Raw genomic sequence first — 20832 nt, forward strand, 5'->3', positions numbered from 1 at the left:
CGTGCTGCAGCTCATGCCAATTGTGACGGCAAGTGGTTGTTACCATGGTGTCTGAGGGACGGCACGGCACAACATACTATACTTGATAAGATTATATATTCGATACCGCTATATTTCGCTGGAATAGACGGGATATATATAGTAGATTTATTATCATGTTGAAACTCGTAAACCGACACCAGAACTCACAGCATTCTAATCAAATTCACATTGGATAGTGAATATCCATACTAAGTTCCATTCTCTTCAATATGCGTTTCCTAAGGAAGGCCTTCACGTTGGTGGCATTTTCAGCCCTGGTTGCCAATGTCCTCGGTGCTCCTGTTGAGACAGTCAAACGTGGCGATTATGAAGACAGTAAGCCCCCCTGAGTCCTGTACGGTGCACCAGTCAACGTAGATAGAGCACCGGTTTGAAAATCTGACATTGGCCTCTTGCTAATAATCACACTAGGCGGTGACTTGGCACGACATGCCGTCGACCTTGATGGGCTGAACGAGCATCTCGCTCTCTCGACCGTTCCCTTCGACGCAAGAAATGACGTCGACAGCCTGGTCAAGGAACTGGCCAAGCCTCCCACGGAAAAGGACTTCAGGGATTACCTGACAGCGCTCAACAGTCAGCCAGGATATGTCAACTATACCCAGAAGCTCGTCTTCTGGTCCGGCGCAACCGAGGCTCAAGCTCAGGCTTTTGCGACACAAAATCAGCGATTCACGGTAGGCATGTTGATTCAGAGAAAGATGGAGTGGGAAATCTATAAGAAGCCCAAATCCGAGGGCGGACACTGGAAGGACTGGGATGAGACGTTCAAAATGTTTTGGGATCCCATCTCCAAGGTCATGGCCGAGCTTGCCAGAGCCCACGTGTATGCCTACTTTACCGAGGCTCGTGCCGCGGAGCAGAAGGATATAACACGATGCTTGGCTGTCTGGTGTAGGATAGAGAAGAGGATTCTCATCGACTCTCTGAATGCCAGGCCTGCTAGGATCAACAGCATACTAAAGTTTATTCTCTACAAAGACGGAACGACCAAGCCCGCCGGTCTGATAGAGAAGATTATGGATTAGAACGGCGCATCGAATGGGGAGTAACCCAGATTGTCTGTGACGGGCATGACGTGGCTGAGCATGAGGTTGACTCGGCTTGCGCTCTTGCCTTGCTGGGCTGGGACTGGGAAGCGTGTCGGCAAGCGAGGTTACATTGACTATTTCCAAAGTTCTGTCTCTCGTTTTGTCTTGTTCTGTTCTTCTCTTTACTCATTCGCTTTTACGTGCTCGTCGTGGTTGGCTACCAAGTCTTCAATTTACACGCTTGGAAGGCTACACGATGCTCTACGTGGCCAGCTTTACGTTGATTTGGCATCCCTCAAAATATATATAGTCCACCAGAGTGTATTTCAAGTAACATCGATTGGGGGTGGGCTGAGACCTCGACACACCGAGCTTTGCCTGTTCTACAATCGGCGATATACGTCCTGCTGATACATGTCTTACTTGGCTAGCCGCGTTGTGAGGACGAGCTTCCAATAAATCATATCATGGTGGGGGACACCTAGCTCCATAGGCAATCCGTACTTTACGGACCCAATGCTGGTGTGTCTGGAAACAAAGAGACTGGTCTGGCGCCGTCAAGCCTGTACGTGCAGGCAGCTTTTGGCCCATACTTTCCATAATATGTATCCCTCGTGAGCGTACCGACACTTGATATATATATACACCCCCGCCGTGCTGTATCATGCGTAAATTCGCCCCTATAAAAGCCCGGCAATCTTCCCCCCCCCAAAGACGTCAGCGGCACCTGCAGCCTCCAAGAACCACTCCACCGATATATTTGCTAGCCACCTGGCCAGACAACGGCTCAGTATCACCATGGGTAGCGCTGGTAACGGACCTATCCAGTCCCTCAATGGGTCTCCTTCAGACCTACGCAGACTAGAAGAGCAGGGCGACAAGCTTGTCCAGGCATCCTCTGCCGGCGACGTCGACCGTCTGAGAGAACTGCTTGGGTCAGTGCAAAGCCTCAACCCAGCTCATCTCCCCACGGATGGGTTCCTCCTCCAGACTGCCGCCAAGCAAGGCCAGGCAGAGAGTACTCGCTTCCTTTTCCAGCACCTCCCTGGCTGTCTAGCCCGGCCAGACAAGCGCTGGGATCCCCTCCTGCCAGACGGATACACCTATAATGACATCCCCGACAAGTGGCACGTCTACGAGGACGGCGTCATCCACGAAGCCATCGGCGGCAAGGACCCCGTCGGGCTCTTCCGCGTGTTTTTCGACTTTGGCATGGACCCCAATATCGGCTTGGGTGTAGCTGGCTCGCCGTTGGCACAAGCCGTCTCCAGCAACCAGCTTGCGCTTGCGGAGTACCTGCTCTTCAAGGGCGCCGATCCCAACGGCTACTACATGTCCAACAGCCTTCTTGGAGTGGCTGCGAGGCTGCCGAATGACGAAGTGCTGCGTGCCCTCCTCGGGTACGGAGCGCGGGTGGCAGGATCGCGAGCCCTTCAGCAGGCTGCGCAATATTGGCGAACTCGCACCGCCGAGACGCTCCTGGAGCACGGCGCCGATATTGACGAGATATTTACCAGGTCGCAGTATGACGACAGCATGCAGCTTATCCAAGTTCCATTAGGCTGTGCGCTGCACTTTGCCGTAGAGGGCGGCATGCGTGAGGGTGGCACGGCTTCGCAGAGCGACTTTGTGCGGTTTTTACTTGGGCGAGGGGCAAGGACTGATCTGGTAAACGATCGGAGAGAGACACCGGTGCAGGTGGCCGAGCGTCTGGGCAAGACGAGCATTGTTGACATTATTGAATCTCGAGGATTGGACAAGTAGACGAGTGTGAGACCGGCATAGGAGCCAGCCTTGCATCACAAAGTAGCTAGCTGGCTCTGGGTCAAGTTGAACACCAGCTAATTTATCATGCATATGATGCCTGAGGTGATCTAATGTTTTGTGCAGTACCAGAATAGCTTGCTTAGCCGTCTACAACACCCGTGTGTTTGGCCAGCTATGCTGTTGATTGACGATATCCTTCAGTGCTCAGGGAACCTCCTGCCAAGTTGCAAACCATATACATGTATTGTTTGAGGCGATCTACAAGGAACTCATTTCCAATGGTTATTGCTTGCAGGCACAGCTCATCACTGCCCATCATCATTTCCCCGTGCCATCCTCCCATACGGATGGGTGATAGCCCTACGAACGGTGGCAGATTGTACTGCACACAACCTGACTGGAGAATACAAATCACCGTGTTCTGTTGCTGGCTTAGATACTGTTGAGTATCTTTCCAGCTACCAGTAGCGTTGCGGATTTGTAGCTACCAGAGGATGTACGGAACAGCTACTCCGTTCCGATCATTCTGATAAAACAGGGTTGTCAAAAACGGGGAACTGGACTGGTTTATTTCCGGTGCTGTGTGTATTGTCGGTGAGGGCGACGAGCTTTTTGGGAAGACGCCATACATGTAGGTGAAATCACCACTTGTCCTTCAGCAGACAGCCGCCGGACATAAAGCTTAAAAATAATAATAAGTTTATTAAGTTCAGCTTAAAGTTAAGGTAAAATTAAGTGAGTTTTCACGTTAATAAAAACCTATAAAGTAATTAATTAATATATAAGAAAAATAAGATTATAGGTTAAAGTTAAATTAAACTTAACTTACCTTTAAGTAAAAATAATTATAAATCTAGTAATTAAAATAAGTAATAATATTAAATTTTATAAAAGTTAATAAAGCTAAGTTAAAGCTAAGTATAAGAACGTTTTTATTAAAGATAATATAATAGAGATAAGCTTAACCTTTCTTTACGTTTCGTAATTAATATCTTACTTGAATAAGCTGTTTTCGCATCTTAAATAACTGTGAAGATTATCGCTAAGAGCGATAAGATAAACAAGATAGTTCTAAGCTTATCAGCCGACGAAGATTATCTTAAAAGCAGGTTCTATCTTCCGTATATCTTGCAAAAGTAGCTAACAATATATCAGTCTGAGACGAATTGTTAATGGCACTATACGACCAAGTCTTCAATACTCTCTCAGCGGAGGACCGTCCTGGTGCTATACTACAAATATCAAGCCTGAGTCCATGCAAACTACATTTCCTCGGTTGCTTATTAAGGCTGTCCGCGGCTACGTCACAACTTTTCTCCCATCTGAGGGATCTACAGACGGGTTAATCAGAGTAATGATTATGTTTGATCAGAGCCTCCTTCAAAATCTGTTTGGATGCGCAGAGAGCGATACAATGGCTGCTGGTAAGTGACTTCCATGTCGCAGCCGGCCAGTACTGACTTGGAGCAGAGCGTTTTTCGGTTGGTTGCGCTGTCAAGAACCAGATAGCTGTGGCGTTCGGAGATGATGCTTTCGAGGCTATTACAAGGATTCAAGCCTGGAGTCAGGAAACCGGGGAGATTGAGACTAAGTGTGTGAAGGCAGATATATATCCAGCACAACTCATGATGATCAGTCTGACTGTTGGCTGGACATCATGTTACAATTTCGTAAATTCAATCTACCGGTCGTGATTTCGCCGACCCACCCTTTGCCCTGACCTGTATGCCTGGCGGTAGCTTCATTTGTCCACTCCCCTCTGCCCGGAATAGGGTTGAGCCATCCCCATTCTGAAACAGTATCTCCTCGCAAGATTCGCATGCAAAGAATTGTTCTTCGGTCAGGGACGCATCGATCTGGTGAGCGGCTTTCCTATCAGACTCTTGAAATGTGGCGGTGGTAAAATTTTGCCAGCGGCTCGCCTGCTCGGGTCAGAAAGAGTATGCAAAATACCGGGACATATGCCATACCAAGTCGGACTGTGTCACCTTCGCTTCATTTGCCATCCGAAAGGATCAGCACACCAAGACTAGTGCTCGCGGGGGGGGACCCAAAATGATCGAACTTGGTCGTGGGAATTCGAATGTGTTTGAATCGAAACGTGCGTTCTTCGGGTATAAAGTTGATCGCTGCGATTCGCTAAGCACGTACGTATCGTTGCTAGTAGTTGTGAGATGTTGTGATTAATATGGACGTCGTCGGCTGCCCGGGTTGAGGATATTAGGAGGTTGGTCGTTTGAGCTTGTTACCGTCCTGCCCCAAGTTGGGCATTCATACTTCGCAGTTTCATCTTGAACGAACCAGAGAAGGCAAAGTCATAAATCAAGCCGTCAGATTCCCGTGCGAGAGAATCTCATTCGATCCCAATGTATCTGCCTACTCTGATTTACACAAGCCTGCAGGAGTAGAAACAGTCAACAACAACGCGGTATTAAGCAAGACAGGATAGTTCATAATATGACCGAGATTGATGGTCAGAACTTTCTCAAAATCATGGCAAAATGACCGAGGTAAGTGGTACATGCATATTGAGCAGGAGGTAGAATGCTTGGCAGATCTTGTGTACGCTATAGTCAATTTACCTCGAAGCTTAGACATTTTGTCCCAAAATTCCTCGTTCCGCATCAGGTAACTCTTCCTACTGTCCTGTACCTCCTAGGTAGCACTTGGGTCGGATTAAATAGAGTTAAAGTGGTTTATCCAAGCCTGAAAATATCTAAAACCCTACGGTAGCCAAGCTCAGGAAAAGTATAGGTACGGTTTTTTCTTCTCGAAACATAAAAATTCAAGAAAAAGATGTATTCTGAGGCGGTTTTTCAACTGGCTGCATCCGCAATAGCATCCTTCTGCTGTGGAACAAGTCTTCTTCTCTGGCTCTTCTCTATCAAGGCTTTCAGCCTCCCAAGATTGAACCGTGAATTTCTCATTTCCAGCCAACTTATTATAGGCGGTGCCGCATTTTTGGGTCTGATAGCATCTATTCCGCTCCTACTGTTTGAATTGAGGCGGACGAAAGGTAAATGATCCAGCCCCCTCCTCTCAATCCCTATCGTGTCTAACTCTGTTCCAGACCTGTCTTGGCCAATACTGCAGCAGGAAATTGGCAGTGTTTTTCTTTTACTCAATTTGAATGAGGTAAGGGCGCTTGAATAGAAGGAGAGCGACACTGACCTTTTCAGTACCTATCTGTTTCCACTTTGCAATCCTCATTAACCCATATGATATCTGCCCTGTTATTGGTGGGAGCAGTTACTGCTCTATCGCTTTCCTTGTATTTTCCGGTGCGTTTCAAAGGGGGGTTTCTTGTCTACCGCACGTGCATAATTGACCCAAAATGCAGGAGCATCACAGAGCGTTCATTCTATCATATATAATCTTATGCTTGGCTAGTCTAAGCTTCGTTCATGCTCAAATTATTCGGGCCTGGGTCATTTGCATGAAGCCATGCTGTACGCAAATAAGTACTTACAAAATGGTTTGGCGAGAGCCAGACCTCACAACTGCGAGACACCAACGAGCTTTGTGGGCAGCGTCTATTGGCTCAATGGGGTTATTCCTTGTTATATCAGGCTTGACAATCATTGCCTGTATAAAGCCCAAACTTCAGACTCAACTTGCGACGGTACGTACATTGTTTAGTCCATCATGATACGCTACTCACATACTGCATAGCTCCAAATTACTACAATAAGCATAAGAAAGACGGCAGTCTCATTCTACATTTTCCGAGCCCCAGAACGCAGTATGAACATCTTACTTTCGCATAGACACGCTTAACAATGAGAAGAGAATACATGTCCTAATGTACATATGCCGTATCTCTTTGGAGCCCATACATGGATCCCCTCAGTATATGTCCTCTCAACTGTTGATATCATACGGATCCTTGTGGTTAAGAAGTTTTATTAGTAGACTGGCCTGAAGGCGCTCCTTCAAGTGACGCTGCAAAAGTCTGAAACCAAATGATGTATCACGTTAATTATTCTGCCGGCAAATAGTGGCCGCACCATTTATAGATTGTAGCTAATTGACGGTACGTTCTCAATAAGGAGGCGGTAAAGAAAGGTACTCGGATGGTTTCAGGCTTTGCGGCGCCACTGTAGTAGCATGTGGGAGTCAATTACTCACATTCTATACTCGAGGCTGCCCTAAATCCTGGTAAAATGCCCAGAGCACGTCTCGTGTGCTCAGGTCCTCGCAGCGGCAGTGAGTCATATCCATTGGACGTGCGCAACACGCAACCTTACCCCGCTCTGGTCATTGTTGCTCGAACATTAGGTATTTGCACCTTACCTATCCGTCTGATTTTCCTCTTGGATTCTCTGCACAGACCTAGTAAGTGGCAGTCAGTGACAGGGTTCCCCTCTCCACTTGTTGGGGTGTGATTCCCGGAATTGGGGTCAATCTTTTGACCTTAATTTCGACGCATAATTTAGTATAATATAGGCGCTAGACTTAAATTAGCTGGATATAACATATAAATTTAAGTAAAGACTTAATATTTTACATAAACCTTTATTTATCTTTACTTATAATATATTAAGCTAATAGAGGTAACTTTAATACTTATAAAAGGCTTAATTATTAAGATTTACGTGAAATCTTTTAAAAATTCTTCGTTAAAAATATTAATAGTAGCTTTATATTAATTTCTATTAATTAAAGTAATTAATATTCTTCTTTAAATAAAATAAGCTTATTAATTAGCTTAAATAACCTTCTAATATTAACTTTTTTAATTAATAATAACAGCGATAATAATTTAAGGCTCGCAATATAGCAATAATAATTTCAGGCTCGCGATACGGCGATAATAATTTTAGGCTCGCGATACGGCGATAATAATTTAAGGCTCGCGATACGGCGATAATAATTTGAGGCTCGCGATACGGCGATAGTAATTTAAGGCTCGCGATACGGCGATAGTAATTTAAGGCTCGCGATACGGCACGAAACACTAAATAACCTACCTTACAAGGAGACTTGAGACATATAAGCCTAAAAAAATCACTGTGGGACGGTATAAAGTAATATTCCCACTTTAAATTAATGGAGCATGTACTGACCAGGGTTAAAAAGTTCACCTTAATTTTTTGACCCTAATTCCGGGAATCACACCCCAACTCAATAAATTTTGAACCACTCACTCACATGCACGCAGCCATCGATTAAAAATACTGCACGGTAGGCCGAAAGACAAAAAATACGACTTCATCCACACCCAAAATGGAGACGGATGGACACGCGCTAGTGCACGAAGGAAATGTCAAGTCACATCCCTCAAGAGACTCTCACTACAAGCCGAGAACCACGTCAGCATATGTGTAAATGGACAGAGCCGCATTTTGAGCCTAGCTCGTGGCAAGGGGGCCATTATTCTTCCTCGAGAGGATAAGTACAGAGTGAATTCCTTTGTCATTTCATAAACTAGGTGCCCTTCAAATCTTGTCTTTGTTGGCAGAATACAAATTTCATTAAACCCCTGCAGCAAGACTTCTACGCAGAATGGCGGCTCAAGTTGCGAAATATTCCGTTCTTCCTCGAATTGATATGGCTCTGGAGATGCAGGATTTCCGCGCAAGTGGTGAACTGTATGAAATCCATCTTGGCCATTGGCATCCTTCCTATCTGTCAAGGACCCGGCAGCTGACGCCTATAGGTACAACACGCTTCTTGATGACTCCGACCAGCCACCCGTTTCTGAAGAGCATATTACAGACCTTGCTCAAATGTTCGTCCGTCACAATGCCGACAAGGTTCTTGGGATTCACTTGATCCACGGCCACTTCAAGATTCCCAAGAACACCGTCATGCTTGGGTCCAACTTCGAAAACCCTTCCCTTCGCTGGACTAAAGTCACCGATATTGACGAGATTGATCCGTCCCGTGTCCATGGACATATCTTGGCCCTATATCAGGGCGGGCTGTGTGCTTATGAGCTACAGGACGGGCCTCTTCCTGATTTGTCTGGCGTTGGCCCGGGATTTCTCGACGAGTTCATTAACTACATTATCAAGAAGAATCTTACAAGTCTCATTGGTCTCCAAATTCTTGGATGCAGTGATGGCTCCATGTCGGAACTCATTCTCGACCAAGCAACTGTCATGGTGGAATCCACCTTTGCCAAGAACACTGTACCGACCCGTATGATGTATCACTGGCTGGAAATTCGAGGCGAGTGGTAGTAAGCCGCGTGTTTGCTCTGCAAATGAAACTCATGCGGTTATGACCTCAGACAATCACAAAGTCTTTAATGCAGGGAAGCCTCTTCCTAAACTGGAAAATGTCGACGATCTGAAGGCCGCTCTTGCTGTGGTTGGGAATATTTGATTTGTTCTATTATTGCCCCTTTTATCTCTTATCCCAGTTCTTTTCCCATCGTCTATGCTAAATCCGTAAACCTTGTAGCCGGATTGATTAACAGCCCATCTAGATCACGCATGTTATATGCTCCACTTTCATCATCCCGAATAGGTACTGGCTCCGGCATATTCGCGAGACGACTTGTGAAGCCACGAGATAGCAGTAGTCCCACAATTCTTGCTGATTTGATGGCTCTGATTGTGTCATTGCCCAACCCTCCAGCTTCAACGCTGAACGTGCTCCAGAACATATCCTCCAAAACGACGTAATCGTCATACCGGACCCAGCCTTTCTTGAGATGGACCTTACTTATCAGTCGCTGGTGAGAAAAGAGATTCAAGCCAAATGGTGCAATCTCTGCTTCTGCCCAATCCACAACCCCAACAAGATTGCAAGACATTTCGTTCACAATAATATTGCAAACACCAAAGTCTTTGTGGACTAGCACCATTGGAAGAGAAAAAATGGTGGGTAATGAGTTGAGACACCCCTGGATTAATGGGTGGAAGCGATCTGGGAGAGAAGCAAGCAACGAATTCAGCTCACTTTTGTATCGACTGTACAAGTCGTCGCGGTACGTTTGACCAACATCTTGAGGACGTTTCCACGAAAGGGCAAAGAATCTAACAGGGCATTCAATTAGTAGTTCGGTATATTTGGAACGAGAACACTAAGCATACTTCGCAATGTCAATTACAAGATTCTTGCGCCATGAAGAAAACTCGGGCGAGTTTTCGGGCACTTGGCTATTATGTGCCAGGATAAAATCCAAGTAACTAATGCCTCGGAGTCGACTCATGACGTAGATGAAAAGGGCTTCTTTGCTCTCTGTAGCTTTTCCAATCTGTCCCATAAAAGTCACTTGAGGTGCAAAGTGGCTGTAGATGCTTCGAGCAAGTTTCGCAGTCTCCATACTTAGTTGGAGGGACGCAAGGCGGAATTGCACGACGAATTCGGTATTGTTCCCCGCATAGACGGTATAGCTGCACACACCCTGCACGGCCACCGGAACGATGTTTCCACCAACATGCTCCCTCGCGAACTTGTCACAGGCTGAGCGAGTGACTGTCGTCTTCTCGAAGAAATCTGCAATTTCTTGGTCAACAGAGTATGCGACGTCATTGGTAGCCATGGTGGGCACAGGTTGCTTTGTTCAATATGATGAATTATGAAGCAAGAGGTTGTAGCTGAGGTGAGGCAAGGAGGAATGGTATACGTATTAGTTATATACCCCTATTACGAAGGGCCACATAGGTTGTCAGGTGACAGAACATCACCACCTAGATGCCTGACATTTCTGCGACATTGCAGTGCCGTCACCCACCGCCGTTCCGCCGGACAAACAATTTTCCTAAACAGTCAACTGGTCCTAACCAATTGCGTGTCCCTTCCAGGAGGCCGAGCCTTCGCCATCTACTGCGGCAAAGATGCAGCAAGCCAGTGAAAATCGCTTGGACGAGCATCTGTCATATGATCAGTTTGTCGACCTCTAACAAGTATCCAGTTCCACTGGTTGGAATAGACGTCGTACGGCGCTTATACTTGGTAACCACCCGTGGGGATTTTTTCTGGCCAAGTTGGAAGCCTGATTCATCATAATTGTAGATATTCTTCGGGATCTTGAGCTAGTACCTAAGATAGGAGTACATGGAGGTTACAATCGCCCTGTGACTGCTTTTGTGAAATATTAAATATTATGAAGTCATCCTATTTTTAACTACAAACGGGAACCGACGTAATAGACGTCTGGATATAAGAAGTAAGTATAAATTAAAGCTAAAACCCTTAATATATAAGTATATAAAAATTAATTTAAATATTAAGTAATTTAAATAAGTTTTAGTCTTATACTTATAAGAGACTTAAGAATAAAGTTCTTTCCTAACTTCCTAAGTCCCTATTTAATCGTCTTATACCTTAGGTCTATTCTTATATATAGTTTCTAATATAATAAATAATATTAAATCTAATAAAATACTTATTAAATTATAAGTTTTACGAATAACTAGTATTAATTTTATATTATAAGCTAATTTAAAAAAGTGGGTTCTTATATAAGCCTTTAAGCCTAAAGCTTAAAAAACTATATAATATAGTTTTTATAGTATAGTATAGTATAGTAACTTTTTAGAAAATTATATAATCTAGTTTTTTAGCTTATAATAAGCTAAAAGAACTTAAGTTTTTATATAAGCTAATTAGTTATAATATTAGCTAATTTATGTATTTATTATTATAATTTAAGTATCTTATTAGATTTATTATTAAATATTTAAGCTTTTTTAAAAATTGAAAATATAGTTTTCTTATTATAGCTCTAATTTTAAGCTTTATTTTAATATATAATAAACTTATATAAGTATTTACTTATAGTATTAGATATTTTATAGCCTTATAATATATTTATAGGTATTCTTATTTTATAATATATTATAATATAATATAGTATAGTAAAAAATACAAAAAATATAATACATTTAGAGCTCTAACCTTTAAGTAGTTACTGGTAATACTAGTAAGTGAAACGAGGCCCCTAAAATAGTAGGGCGGGTACGAGTAGGGCCTTTTTTAGCCCTAATCCTATAAACCGCGACTAATAGTTAGCCGGCTAAAAACACTATATAACACGTATAAATATAGCGCTTACCTATTTTTAATAAGAGATTTACATATAAAGTTATAAATAAATTTTATATTATTTATAACCCTTTATTTATAATGTATTATATTAATAAAAATCACGTAAATACTTATAAAAGAAAGTTTCTAGTTAATTTTAAAAGCTAAATATAATCTATTAAAACGTATTAAACATATTATTATACTATTAATTAGCTAAACCTAATAGAGTTAATACGCGGGAAAACCCCTACTTGTAACGGTGGCTTAGGTTCTAAGGCATAGTAGGTTTGTTTCTTAGGAAGTAAGTTAGGTTAAATGCTATAAAGTAGCTTTTAAGTAATATTATAATAAGGCCGTTAAGAGTATAACTCTGAATAATAAAACTATTACTTAGATTAATTAATAGAGATTTAAACTATTTAATTATAGAAATACGTTCTCCTTAAGTACTCGTTTATCTCTCTATTATAGTCCTAGATTAATTAGCTTAACTATTAATCTCTTTAAACCTTAATTAACTAGCTTAAGGTTTAGTTAGTTTAATTCTCTTTAATTAATATATTTAAATATTAACCTCTTTAATCGCCTCTTAGGTTACGTGGTTAGTTACATGCCCCTACCTTCTTCTTATGCCTACGAGTCATGCTTATCTTAGCTAATACGGTTCTATCTCGTGTCTTATATAGTATTATTCGTAATATTATACCCCTCCTTTATTAGTCTTATTCTTAAGGCTATTAAAATAGGCTGGCTTAAGTGTTATGCGTTTTCTTTCTTTTATTATTATATACTATTATATTAATTAACCGTGTCTTAAAATAGCGGTTTAAAGCTTTATTTACTTCTTCCCTTTATTAAGATAACCTTCTTTTTACGATAATTAATAATTCGTTTTTATCCCTTATAAAGGCTTACGCTTACTACGCTCGTATAGGATTTTCTTAATATAAAGCCTTTATTTCTAATTTAAGTTATTATATAAAGTGTGTAATAAATAAGTAAGGGAATTATAATATTATAAGGGTAACCCCTTAATAGCTTCATAGTATTACGAATTAATATTATAAGCTTAAGAGGGAGCTTAAAGAAGCTAAGAAGCGTGCTTTAGCCGAGAATTAAAAGGTCTTATATTTATGGAAATAAAAGAAATTATAGTTTAAGAAAATAATGCGTGCGGTTACGCGTAGTATTAATAACGTTAAAGAGTTAAAACGTGTGAAATGTAAGAAAGTGAAATAGCTTTAAAAGACTATAAGGGTTCTTTTTACTTCTTCTAAGAATCTAAATTCTACTTTAATTTATTCCTTAAATATTAAGTTTAATATTAAGTTATTAGGCGATGCTTAGGAGATTAATTAAAATACGTTTCTTAGGAATAAAACTATTTAAGTAACGTTAAGTAGTTCGTAAGATTCTTAGCTAGTTTCTAGGTGTTTTTAGAGTTTAAATATCCCTTTTATTTAATAAGATAATAGTAATTCTTTATATTCCCTTATACTTTAAGTATTCGTTTAACTTTATATTTATTAGTATCTTTCGTTATAATATTTATAGTAATTATAAATTTATCTAATGCTTTCTCTAATAGTAATATATGAAATATAGGATAAATTCTTATTCTATTTAATAATAATAGTTTATAGTTAGTATTTAAGATTTTTCATTTAATAAGAAATAATCTAATCTTCTTTTAGTTAAGTTTATTATTAGGTTGCTTAGTTTTATTGTTTTTACGAATAAGGTATACTTTATATCTCTCCTTTAGGATTAGTGCTAGTAATCTCTTTTTATTCGCGTAGTATTTTATTTAATTCTATAAAAATATCTATTTCTATTATAAGTGTTTTTATATTTCTATTATAATTGCTATATACGTTATAGCTACTAGTGCGTTTACATTCTGTGTTACATGTGTTTTAATAATAGGGTTAAATCCGTAATTTACCCTAAATGGTAATATCTTTATATTGTTAATCTTAGTGTTACGAACCAAGGGTACCTGAAGCAGTTGGCCGGCGTCATGGGCCGCCAGCATGCAGACAAGAATGGGGCCCGACGGGATCGCAGGTCACGTGAGGGGATCAGATGGGATCAGTCTGATCCAACTCAATGGATCAGAGGGGATCAACCTGATCCAGCACGGGGGATCAGATGGGATCTATCTGATCCAGGACTACAATAGAGAGATAGACGAGTACTTAAGGAGGAGGTATTCCCATAGTCAGATAGTCTAGATCTCTATTGATCAATCTAAGCAATAGTTTTACTATTGAGAGTTATACTCTTAACGGCCTTATTGTGATACTGCTCAAAAGCTACTCTGTAGCATTCAACCTGACTTACTTCCTAAGAAACAGACCTACTGTGCCTTAGAACCTAAGCCACCGTTACATTTTGATCAATCCTGTTCAGTAAGTTACCTTGAAACTTTGAGCAGTAACGACTTCCAAGATGTCTACTTCAAGCGGAAAGACCACCAACCCCGGGGAGATGATGAAGTACCTTCATGACAAGATCACCGAGCTCGAGAAGCAGAATCGACAGCTTCTCGACCGACAGAATGATCTCTACGAAAAACTTGAGGCACGAGAAGAGGAACTTGCAGCAGTTCAAAATCTCACACCTGCATCCTCTATCAACAACAACAACATGCCAAAATTCCCCAAGCCTGAATCATACGATGGCTACAAGGGTGATGTGAGGAACTTTCTCACACAAGCCCAAGCTTACCTACGAGTCAACGAAAAAATCTACACGACACCTGAGTCACAGATTCTTTGCATTGGCAACCTCTTGACTGGGAAAGCAATGGAATGGTGGGAGCCAACCCTCCGCGCACATCTTAAGCACGGTGCCGAAGCCGGAGCGGAAGTTGTCCACATCTTCTCTGATTACGAAACCTTCGAAGAACGACTTCTCGCTGCATTTGGAAATCCCGATGAGCATAAGGAAGCTACACGACAACTTACTCGACTCAAGCAGACCGGATCTGCAGCTCATTACGCTAGGGAATTCAAACGCATCGCAGCAAAACTCAACTGGAATACCGAACCCAAAATGGAAGTCTTCTATCAAGGACTCAAAGAAGAAGTGAAGGATGACATTTATCGAGAAGATCGTCCTGAGTTATTTGACGACTTCGTCGAAATGGTCATCAAGGCAGACAACCGTCTATACGAGCGACGTCACGAAAAAAGTCACAGGAAATTCGGAACATATGCTAGGTTCAATAAACCTAATAGTAGCAAGCCACGCCGAACATCGACAGCATACGGGTACCACGCCGGACCTATGGAACTTGACGCCGCGAATAAGGAAAAGGGGAAGACTTGTTACAATTGTGGCAAGACTGGACACTTTGCGAATAAATGCAGAGCCCCGAAAAAGCCATGGAAGCCAATCCCTGAAGGCAAGAAGCTCCATGCCGCAAATCGAGAAGACTTGCCCACGCGAAATCTTAGTATGGCAAGCAATGAAGGAAGCCCCACGTTAGCAAACAACATCAGTTCGGATGAAGATTGGGAATTCGGAACCCAACCAGTACCCGACGACTTTTGGGAACACTGGACACCCTCACCAAAAAGTGAACCTTCACTGGAACAGATCCAAGAAGAAGAGAATCATCCAACTGAGAAAGACGAACCTGAAATCGAACACAGACTCCTTAATTGGACCTTCTGTTACGATGACAATTGCTACACGCACCTTAGCAGCAAGCAAGGTAGCGGATGGTTTCCACGAGAACGAAAGGGAAGGAGAACAACCCTTACGATACAACCGAAATTACGACGAACCGATTCAAAGATATTGAACGGAAAGTTATACTGTGCTAAGGATAACGCACACACTACCCAAGCCATAACCCCACAATGCAAGGAGGAAGGGAACTGTGTGACTGTGAGCAACTCGCTTAGCCCGAGTTCGATTAACACAGATGGTAGATCAAGCGATCACCAAGGAAGCTCCAACAATGCGTCGGAAGACAACCGCCGACGACAGCGCCTAGAACAACGCGCTAGAGAACGACATGAGGACAGGATCAACAAATCGGGAAACGACAGCCGTCGTCGCAATTAAGACCGATTCCTCGACGGAGATCTGACAGGTCTCTATGTACTGCAAACATCGGCAGCACAGCACACCTCATGATCGACATGACTATAATGGGACAAAGGATCCAGGCAATGATTGATAGCGGAGCACAAGGAAATTTTATCTCGCCGAATCTCGTCAACAGATTACGATTGCCTTGGACACCCAAAGACGAGCCCTACCGACTCACGACTGTGGAAGGAACTGCGGTGAAGTATAGCCAAGGAGTAGTTGACATGGAAGTTGCGCAGCTTCTAGTCGACATACAAGGCACGAAACACCGAGTTACACTAGATATCACAGTGATCTCAAAACACGATGTTATATTAGGGATACCCTGGTTGCGGGCGAGCAATCCACGAGTCAATTGGAGAACCGGCCAACTTCAATGGGATTTACCAGGATGCGGTTACGAAGCAGAGAGCGGCCTACGAAGGGCACCTCATTCGAACTACGACAGGCCTCTAGGAATATATGTGATCGCCAGAGAGCCAAAAGCTGAGACAACGGAGATTCCCGAGGAATACTCACAGTACAGCAAGCTGTTCAGCGGAGAGCTAGAAACAGGACTACCGGAGCATTCACGCTGGGACCACGAGATCAGACTCCAGCCCGGTACTGAACCAACGTTCAACAAAATTTATCCTCAGAACCCTGAGCAGGACAAGGCGCTCAAGGAGTATCTGGAGGACATGCTACAAAAAGGATACATACGACCATCAGAGTCCCCAGCAGGATACCCAATCCTGTGGGTACCAAAGAAGAACGGGAAACTACGACCATGCATCGATTACCGACACTTGAATAAGATCACAATCAAGAATCGATACCCGTTACCGCTTATGACGGAAATCAGAGACAAAGTTGGAAAAGCCAAATGGTTCACCACACTCGACTTAAAAGGAGCCTATAACCTTATACGGATGAAAGAAGGCCACGAGTGGATGACAGCATTTCGAACCAGCAGAGGACACTACGAATATCTAGTGATGCCTTTCGGGCTTACCAACGCACCAGCAACCTTTCAAAGAATGATCGATACAATCTTACGGAAACAACTAGGAGTGTTTGTGGTTGTATACCTCGACGATATCCTCATTTATTCAGATACCCTTGAGGAACACAAACGACATGTACATGAGGTACTACAAACTCTACAGGACAACAAACTCTTAGTCGAAGCCTCGAAATGCCAGTTCCACCAGAACACTGTGCACTTTCTAGGGTACGTGCTCACATACGGAGAAATACGAATGAGCCCGGATAAGATCAAAACCATCAAGGAATGGCCTACACCAAAGAATCTGAAGGAAGTTAGAGGATTCACAGCATTCGTGAACTTCTACCGCAAGTTCTTGAGCGGATATGGAGACATCTCACGACCTCTTACAAACCTAACAAAGAAAGAAGTCGGCTTCCAATGGAACGAACCAGAAGCCACGGCATTCCAGAAAATGAAAGATTTAGTTACGTCAGAACCTGTGTTGAAAGCACCTGATCAGGACAAACCTTATGAGCTTGAAACGGACGCCTCAGACTTTGCACTAGGCGGACAGCTTGGACAACGAGATGATCAAGGAAGATTGCACCCAGTTGCATTCTTCTCGAAGAAACTCCACGGACCCGAACTCAACTATGGGATCCACGACAAAGAACTCATGGCTATCATTGAGTGCTTCAAAGAATGGAGACACTATCTCATAGGAGCAAAGCATCAAATCAAGGTCTATACCGATCACAAGAATCTCACATCGTTCTTGACCACAAAGGATCTGAACAAACGACAGATCAGATGGTATGAAACCCTCACGGATTATGACTTCGAAATCATATACCGTAAAGGATCCGAAAACGGAAGAGCAGACGCGCTCAGCCGAAGAGAGGATTTGAAATCGGATGAGCAAGTGAGTAATGCACCCTTGCTACGCGCCACCAAGGATGGGAACCTTGTGCTAGGCACCCGAGAAATCAACATGACATGGCAAGTCAAGCCAGATGAAACATGGATGCATCGGATCGCATCATGCATTAAGAATGACAGCTATCTGGACAATTGGGAAACGAAAACGCATCTGTCCAAGGAAGGCAAGACCTTCTTGTACAATGAACGGCAGTATGTTCCCAGTACACTTCAAGAACAGCTTGTCAAGGAAATACACGAGCACCCACTACACGGACATCAGGGTGTAGGGAAAACGATCAGCAGGCTAAGAAGATCGTACGACTTCCCAGAAAGCAGAAAAATGGTACAAGAAGTCATCAAGAAATGCGACACGTGCAACAAAGCAAAATCAGCGCGACACGCACCATACGGAGAATTACAACCGATATCGCCACCTGAGAGAGCATGGCAAACTGTTACAATGGACTTCATCGTCAAACTACCGAAGTCAAAAGAACCCATGACAGGAGTAGCTTACGACAGCATCCTAGTTATTGTGGACAAACTCACAAAATACGCCTACTACATTCCATACAAGGAATCGAGCAACACCAAGGACTTAGCGTATATGTTCTTCAAAACAGTCATTGCACAACATGGATTACCAACAAAGCTTATATCGGATCGCGACAAATTGTTCACCTCAAACTTTTGGAAATGCCTCATGGAAACCATGAAGATCAAACAAAGCTTATCAACGGCATTCCACCCACAATCAGATGGACAAACAGAAATCTTGAACCAAATACTCGAACAATATCTGCGAAGCTATGTCAACTACCAACAGAATGATTGGGTAGAATGGCTACCACTAGCACAATGGGCTTACAATAGCTCCGAAATTGACAACATGAAGATGTCACCGTTCAGGGCAAATTACGGATTTGACCCTATCATCGAGACACATGCGACACAGAATGTGAACGCGCCAGCAGCTACAACGCATGCAGCAACCATGACAGAAATACAGAAACACTTGCAACAGGAATGGATATTTTTGCAGAACCGAATGAAACACTACGCGGACAGAAAGAGATTGCCAGCGCCAATCCTAGAGGAGGGACATAAAGTATACCTCATTCGCAAAAACATCAAAACTAAGCGACCCAGCGACAAACTCGACTGGAAGAAGATCGGACCATTCCTTATCAAACGGAAAATCTCGAATACCAACTACGAACTATCATTACCAGATGGAATGAAAATCCATCCCATATTTCATATATCGCTACTAGAGAAAGCACCAGATGAATCTACAATCGCTACCAACATCACAACGGAAGATACCAACGAATACGAAGTCGAACGGATACTCAAAGCACGGGGAGATACAAAGAATCGTCATTATCTCGTTAAATGGAAGGGATATCCAAACTCCGAAAACACCTGGGAACCAGCCAAGAATCTCACGAACTGCTCGACGTCGCTTGAACAGTTCCACCAGAGAATAAAAACTCATCAGGAATAGGGAAACCCAAGTCTGCTAGAAACTCGGGTGTCTGATTAAGCATGTTGGACTCCAACTCCAGACGCTCCTGGGCCTCTAACTCGTCCAGACTCTCCACACCACGAGCAATCATCTCCGCAGCCTTTTGTCGCAAAAATTTCTCCTGACGACGAATCCTTTGCAAACGAGCCATCGCCCGCTCCAAATCCTCCTCGGCCGAAGCACGTTCTCTGTCGAGACGATCCTTTTCGCGAAGGACACGATTATAAGCATCCGAAGACGTTCCGCCCGGATTGCAGCTGGTGTAACCACGCAAAGCACATTCGCTGCACCTGTCTTTCCCTTCAGCGACAATGCACTCTCGATTGTTTTTTCGACACGAATCGCAGGAAGGCATGACGAAGCCAAAGGCAGATATGAACTCGGAAAGACGTTTGCGATCAATCTTCTGGTTAGGGCGAGATCGCTGTTTCGAAACACGGTCAGAAGACATTGTGAAAAGAATGACGAAGAAAGAAAAAAGGGAAAGAGGGGAAGGAAGAGAATACTTACCGGACGAAACGAAATGGCCTTGAGGACAAGACCAATGGGGGAGGAGTATTATGTTACGAACCAAGGGTACCTGAAGCAGTTGGCCGGCGTCATGGGCCGCCAGCATGCAGACAAGAATGGGGCCCGACGGGATCGCAGGTCACGTGAGGGGATCAGATGGGATCAGTCTGATCCAACTCAATGGATCAGAGGGGATCAACCTGATCCAGCACGGGGGATCAGATGGGATCTATCTGATCCAGGACTACAATAGAGAGATAGACGAGTACTTAAGGAGGAGGTATTCCCATAGTCAGATAGTCTAGATCTCTATTGATCAATCTAAGCAATAGTTTTACTATTGAGAGTTATACTCTTAACGGCCTTATTGTGATACTGCTCAAAAGCTACTCTGTAGCATTCAACCTGACTTACTTCCTAAGAAACAGACCTACTGTGCCTTAGAACCTAAGCCACCGTTACACTTAGAGCTATTATAAGCCTATTATGCTAGTAATAGCTATTTTACTTAATTATTCTATTAGTAGTTAATATAGCTTTACAGATATTATTCGAGTATTTAGTTTAAGATTTCTATTTGTTTATTTAATTATAGGTGGAATATTATTAATAAGCTTTATTTAATCTTTATGGTTTTTATAAGGCATTTCTAAAAGTTTAAGGTGAATAATTTATCGCGATCTAATATAAGCTTTATTAGTAATTCATACTATATAATAACTATTTTAAAGAATATATACGCTAAGTCCTTAGTATTACTTAATTCCTTATATGGAATATAATAGGCGTATTTTATAAGTTTATCCACAATAACTAGAATGCTATTATAAGCTACTCTTATTATAGGTTCTTTTAACTTTAATAGTTTAACGATAAAGTCTATTATAATAGTTTACTATACTCTTTTAGGTAGCGATATTAGTTGTAATTCTTCGTATAATACGTGTTACGCTAATTTTACTTTATTACACGTG

The 20832-nt window shown here is 42.6% G+C and overlaps 4 protein-coding genes across 4 annotated transcripts; 3 read left to right on the plus strand and 1 right to left on the minus strand.

Moving 5' to 3' along the window:
* Positions 1 to 251: 251 nt before the first annotated feature.
* On the plus strand, positions 252 to 1070 carry J3458_011646 (uncharacterized protein; the record flags this gene model as incomplete). Its single annotated transcript, XM_007809675.1, has 2 exons — positions 252 to 357; positions 454 to 1070. The coding sequence occupies 2 exons, from the start codon at positions 252 to 254 to the stop codon at positions 1068 to 1070; spliced, it is 723 nt and encodes a 240-aa protein (XP_007807866.1).
* Positions 1071 to 1871: 801 nt separating this feature from the next.
* J3458_011647 (uncharacterized protein) lies at positions 1872 to 2837 on the plus strand (the record flags this gene model as incomplete). The annotated part of the gene is made up of 1 exon (XM_007809676.2): positions 1872 to 2837. The coding sequence occupies one exon, from the start codon at positions 1872 to 1874 to the stop codon at positions 2835 to 2837; it is 966 nt and encodes a 321-aa protein (XP_007807867.1).
* Positions 2838 to 8242: 5405 nt separating this feature from the next.
* Positions 8243 to 10381, plus strand: J3458_011648 (uncharacterized protein). The gene is made up of 2 exons (XM_007809677.2): positions 8243 to 8431; positions 8500 to 10381. The coding sequence occupies exons 1-2, from the start codon at positions 8346 to 8348 to the stop codon at positions 9023 to 9025; spliced, it is 612 nt and encodes a 203-aa protein (XP_007807868.1). The 5' UTR covers positions 8243 to 8345; the 3' UTR covers positions 9026 to 10381.
* Positions 9142 to 10375, minus strand: J3458_011649 (uncharacterized protein). The gene is made up of 2 exons (XM_007809678.2): positions 9884 to 10375; positions 9142 to 9826 (listed from the first exon to the last, which is right to left on the minus strand). The coding sequence occupies exons 1-2, from the start codon at positions 10333 to 10335 to the stop codon at positions 9223 to 9225; spliced, it is 1056 nt and encodes a 351-aa protein (XP_007807869.2). The 5' UTR covers positions 10336 to 10375; the 3' UTR covers positions 9142 to 9222.
* Positions 10382 to 20832: the final 10451 nt, after the last annotated feature.

The sequence above is a fragment of the Metarhizium acridum genome (genome assembly GCF_019434415.1).
Source record: "Metarhizium acridum strain ARSEF 324 chromosome Unknown scaffold_234, whole genome shotgun sequence".
NCBI classification, from domain to species: Eukaryota; Fungi; Ascomycota; class Sordariomycetes; order Hypocreales; family Clavicipitaceae; genus Metarhizium; species Metarhizium acridum.

Bases quoted from the DNA above. Each gene is read 5' to 3' on its own strand.
- J3458_011648 (XM_007809677.2), top strand. From the start codon at position 8,346: ATGGCGGCTCAAGTTGCGAAATATTCCGTTCTTCCTCGAATTGATATG. The intron at 8,432-8,499 runs GTATGAAATCCA...TGACGCCTATAG, and splicing joins TTCCGCGCAAGTGGTGAACT to GTACAACACGCTTCTTGATG.
- J3458_011649 (XM_007809678.2), bottom strand. From the start codon at position 10,335: ATGGCTACCAATGACGTCGCATACTCTGTTGACCAAGAAATTGCAGAT. The intron at 9,827-9,883 runs GTATGCTTAGTG...ATGCCCTGTTAG, and splicing joins CTTGTAATTGACATTGCGAA to ATTCTTTGCCCTTTCGTGGA.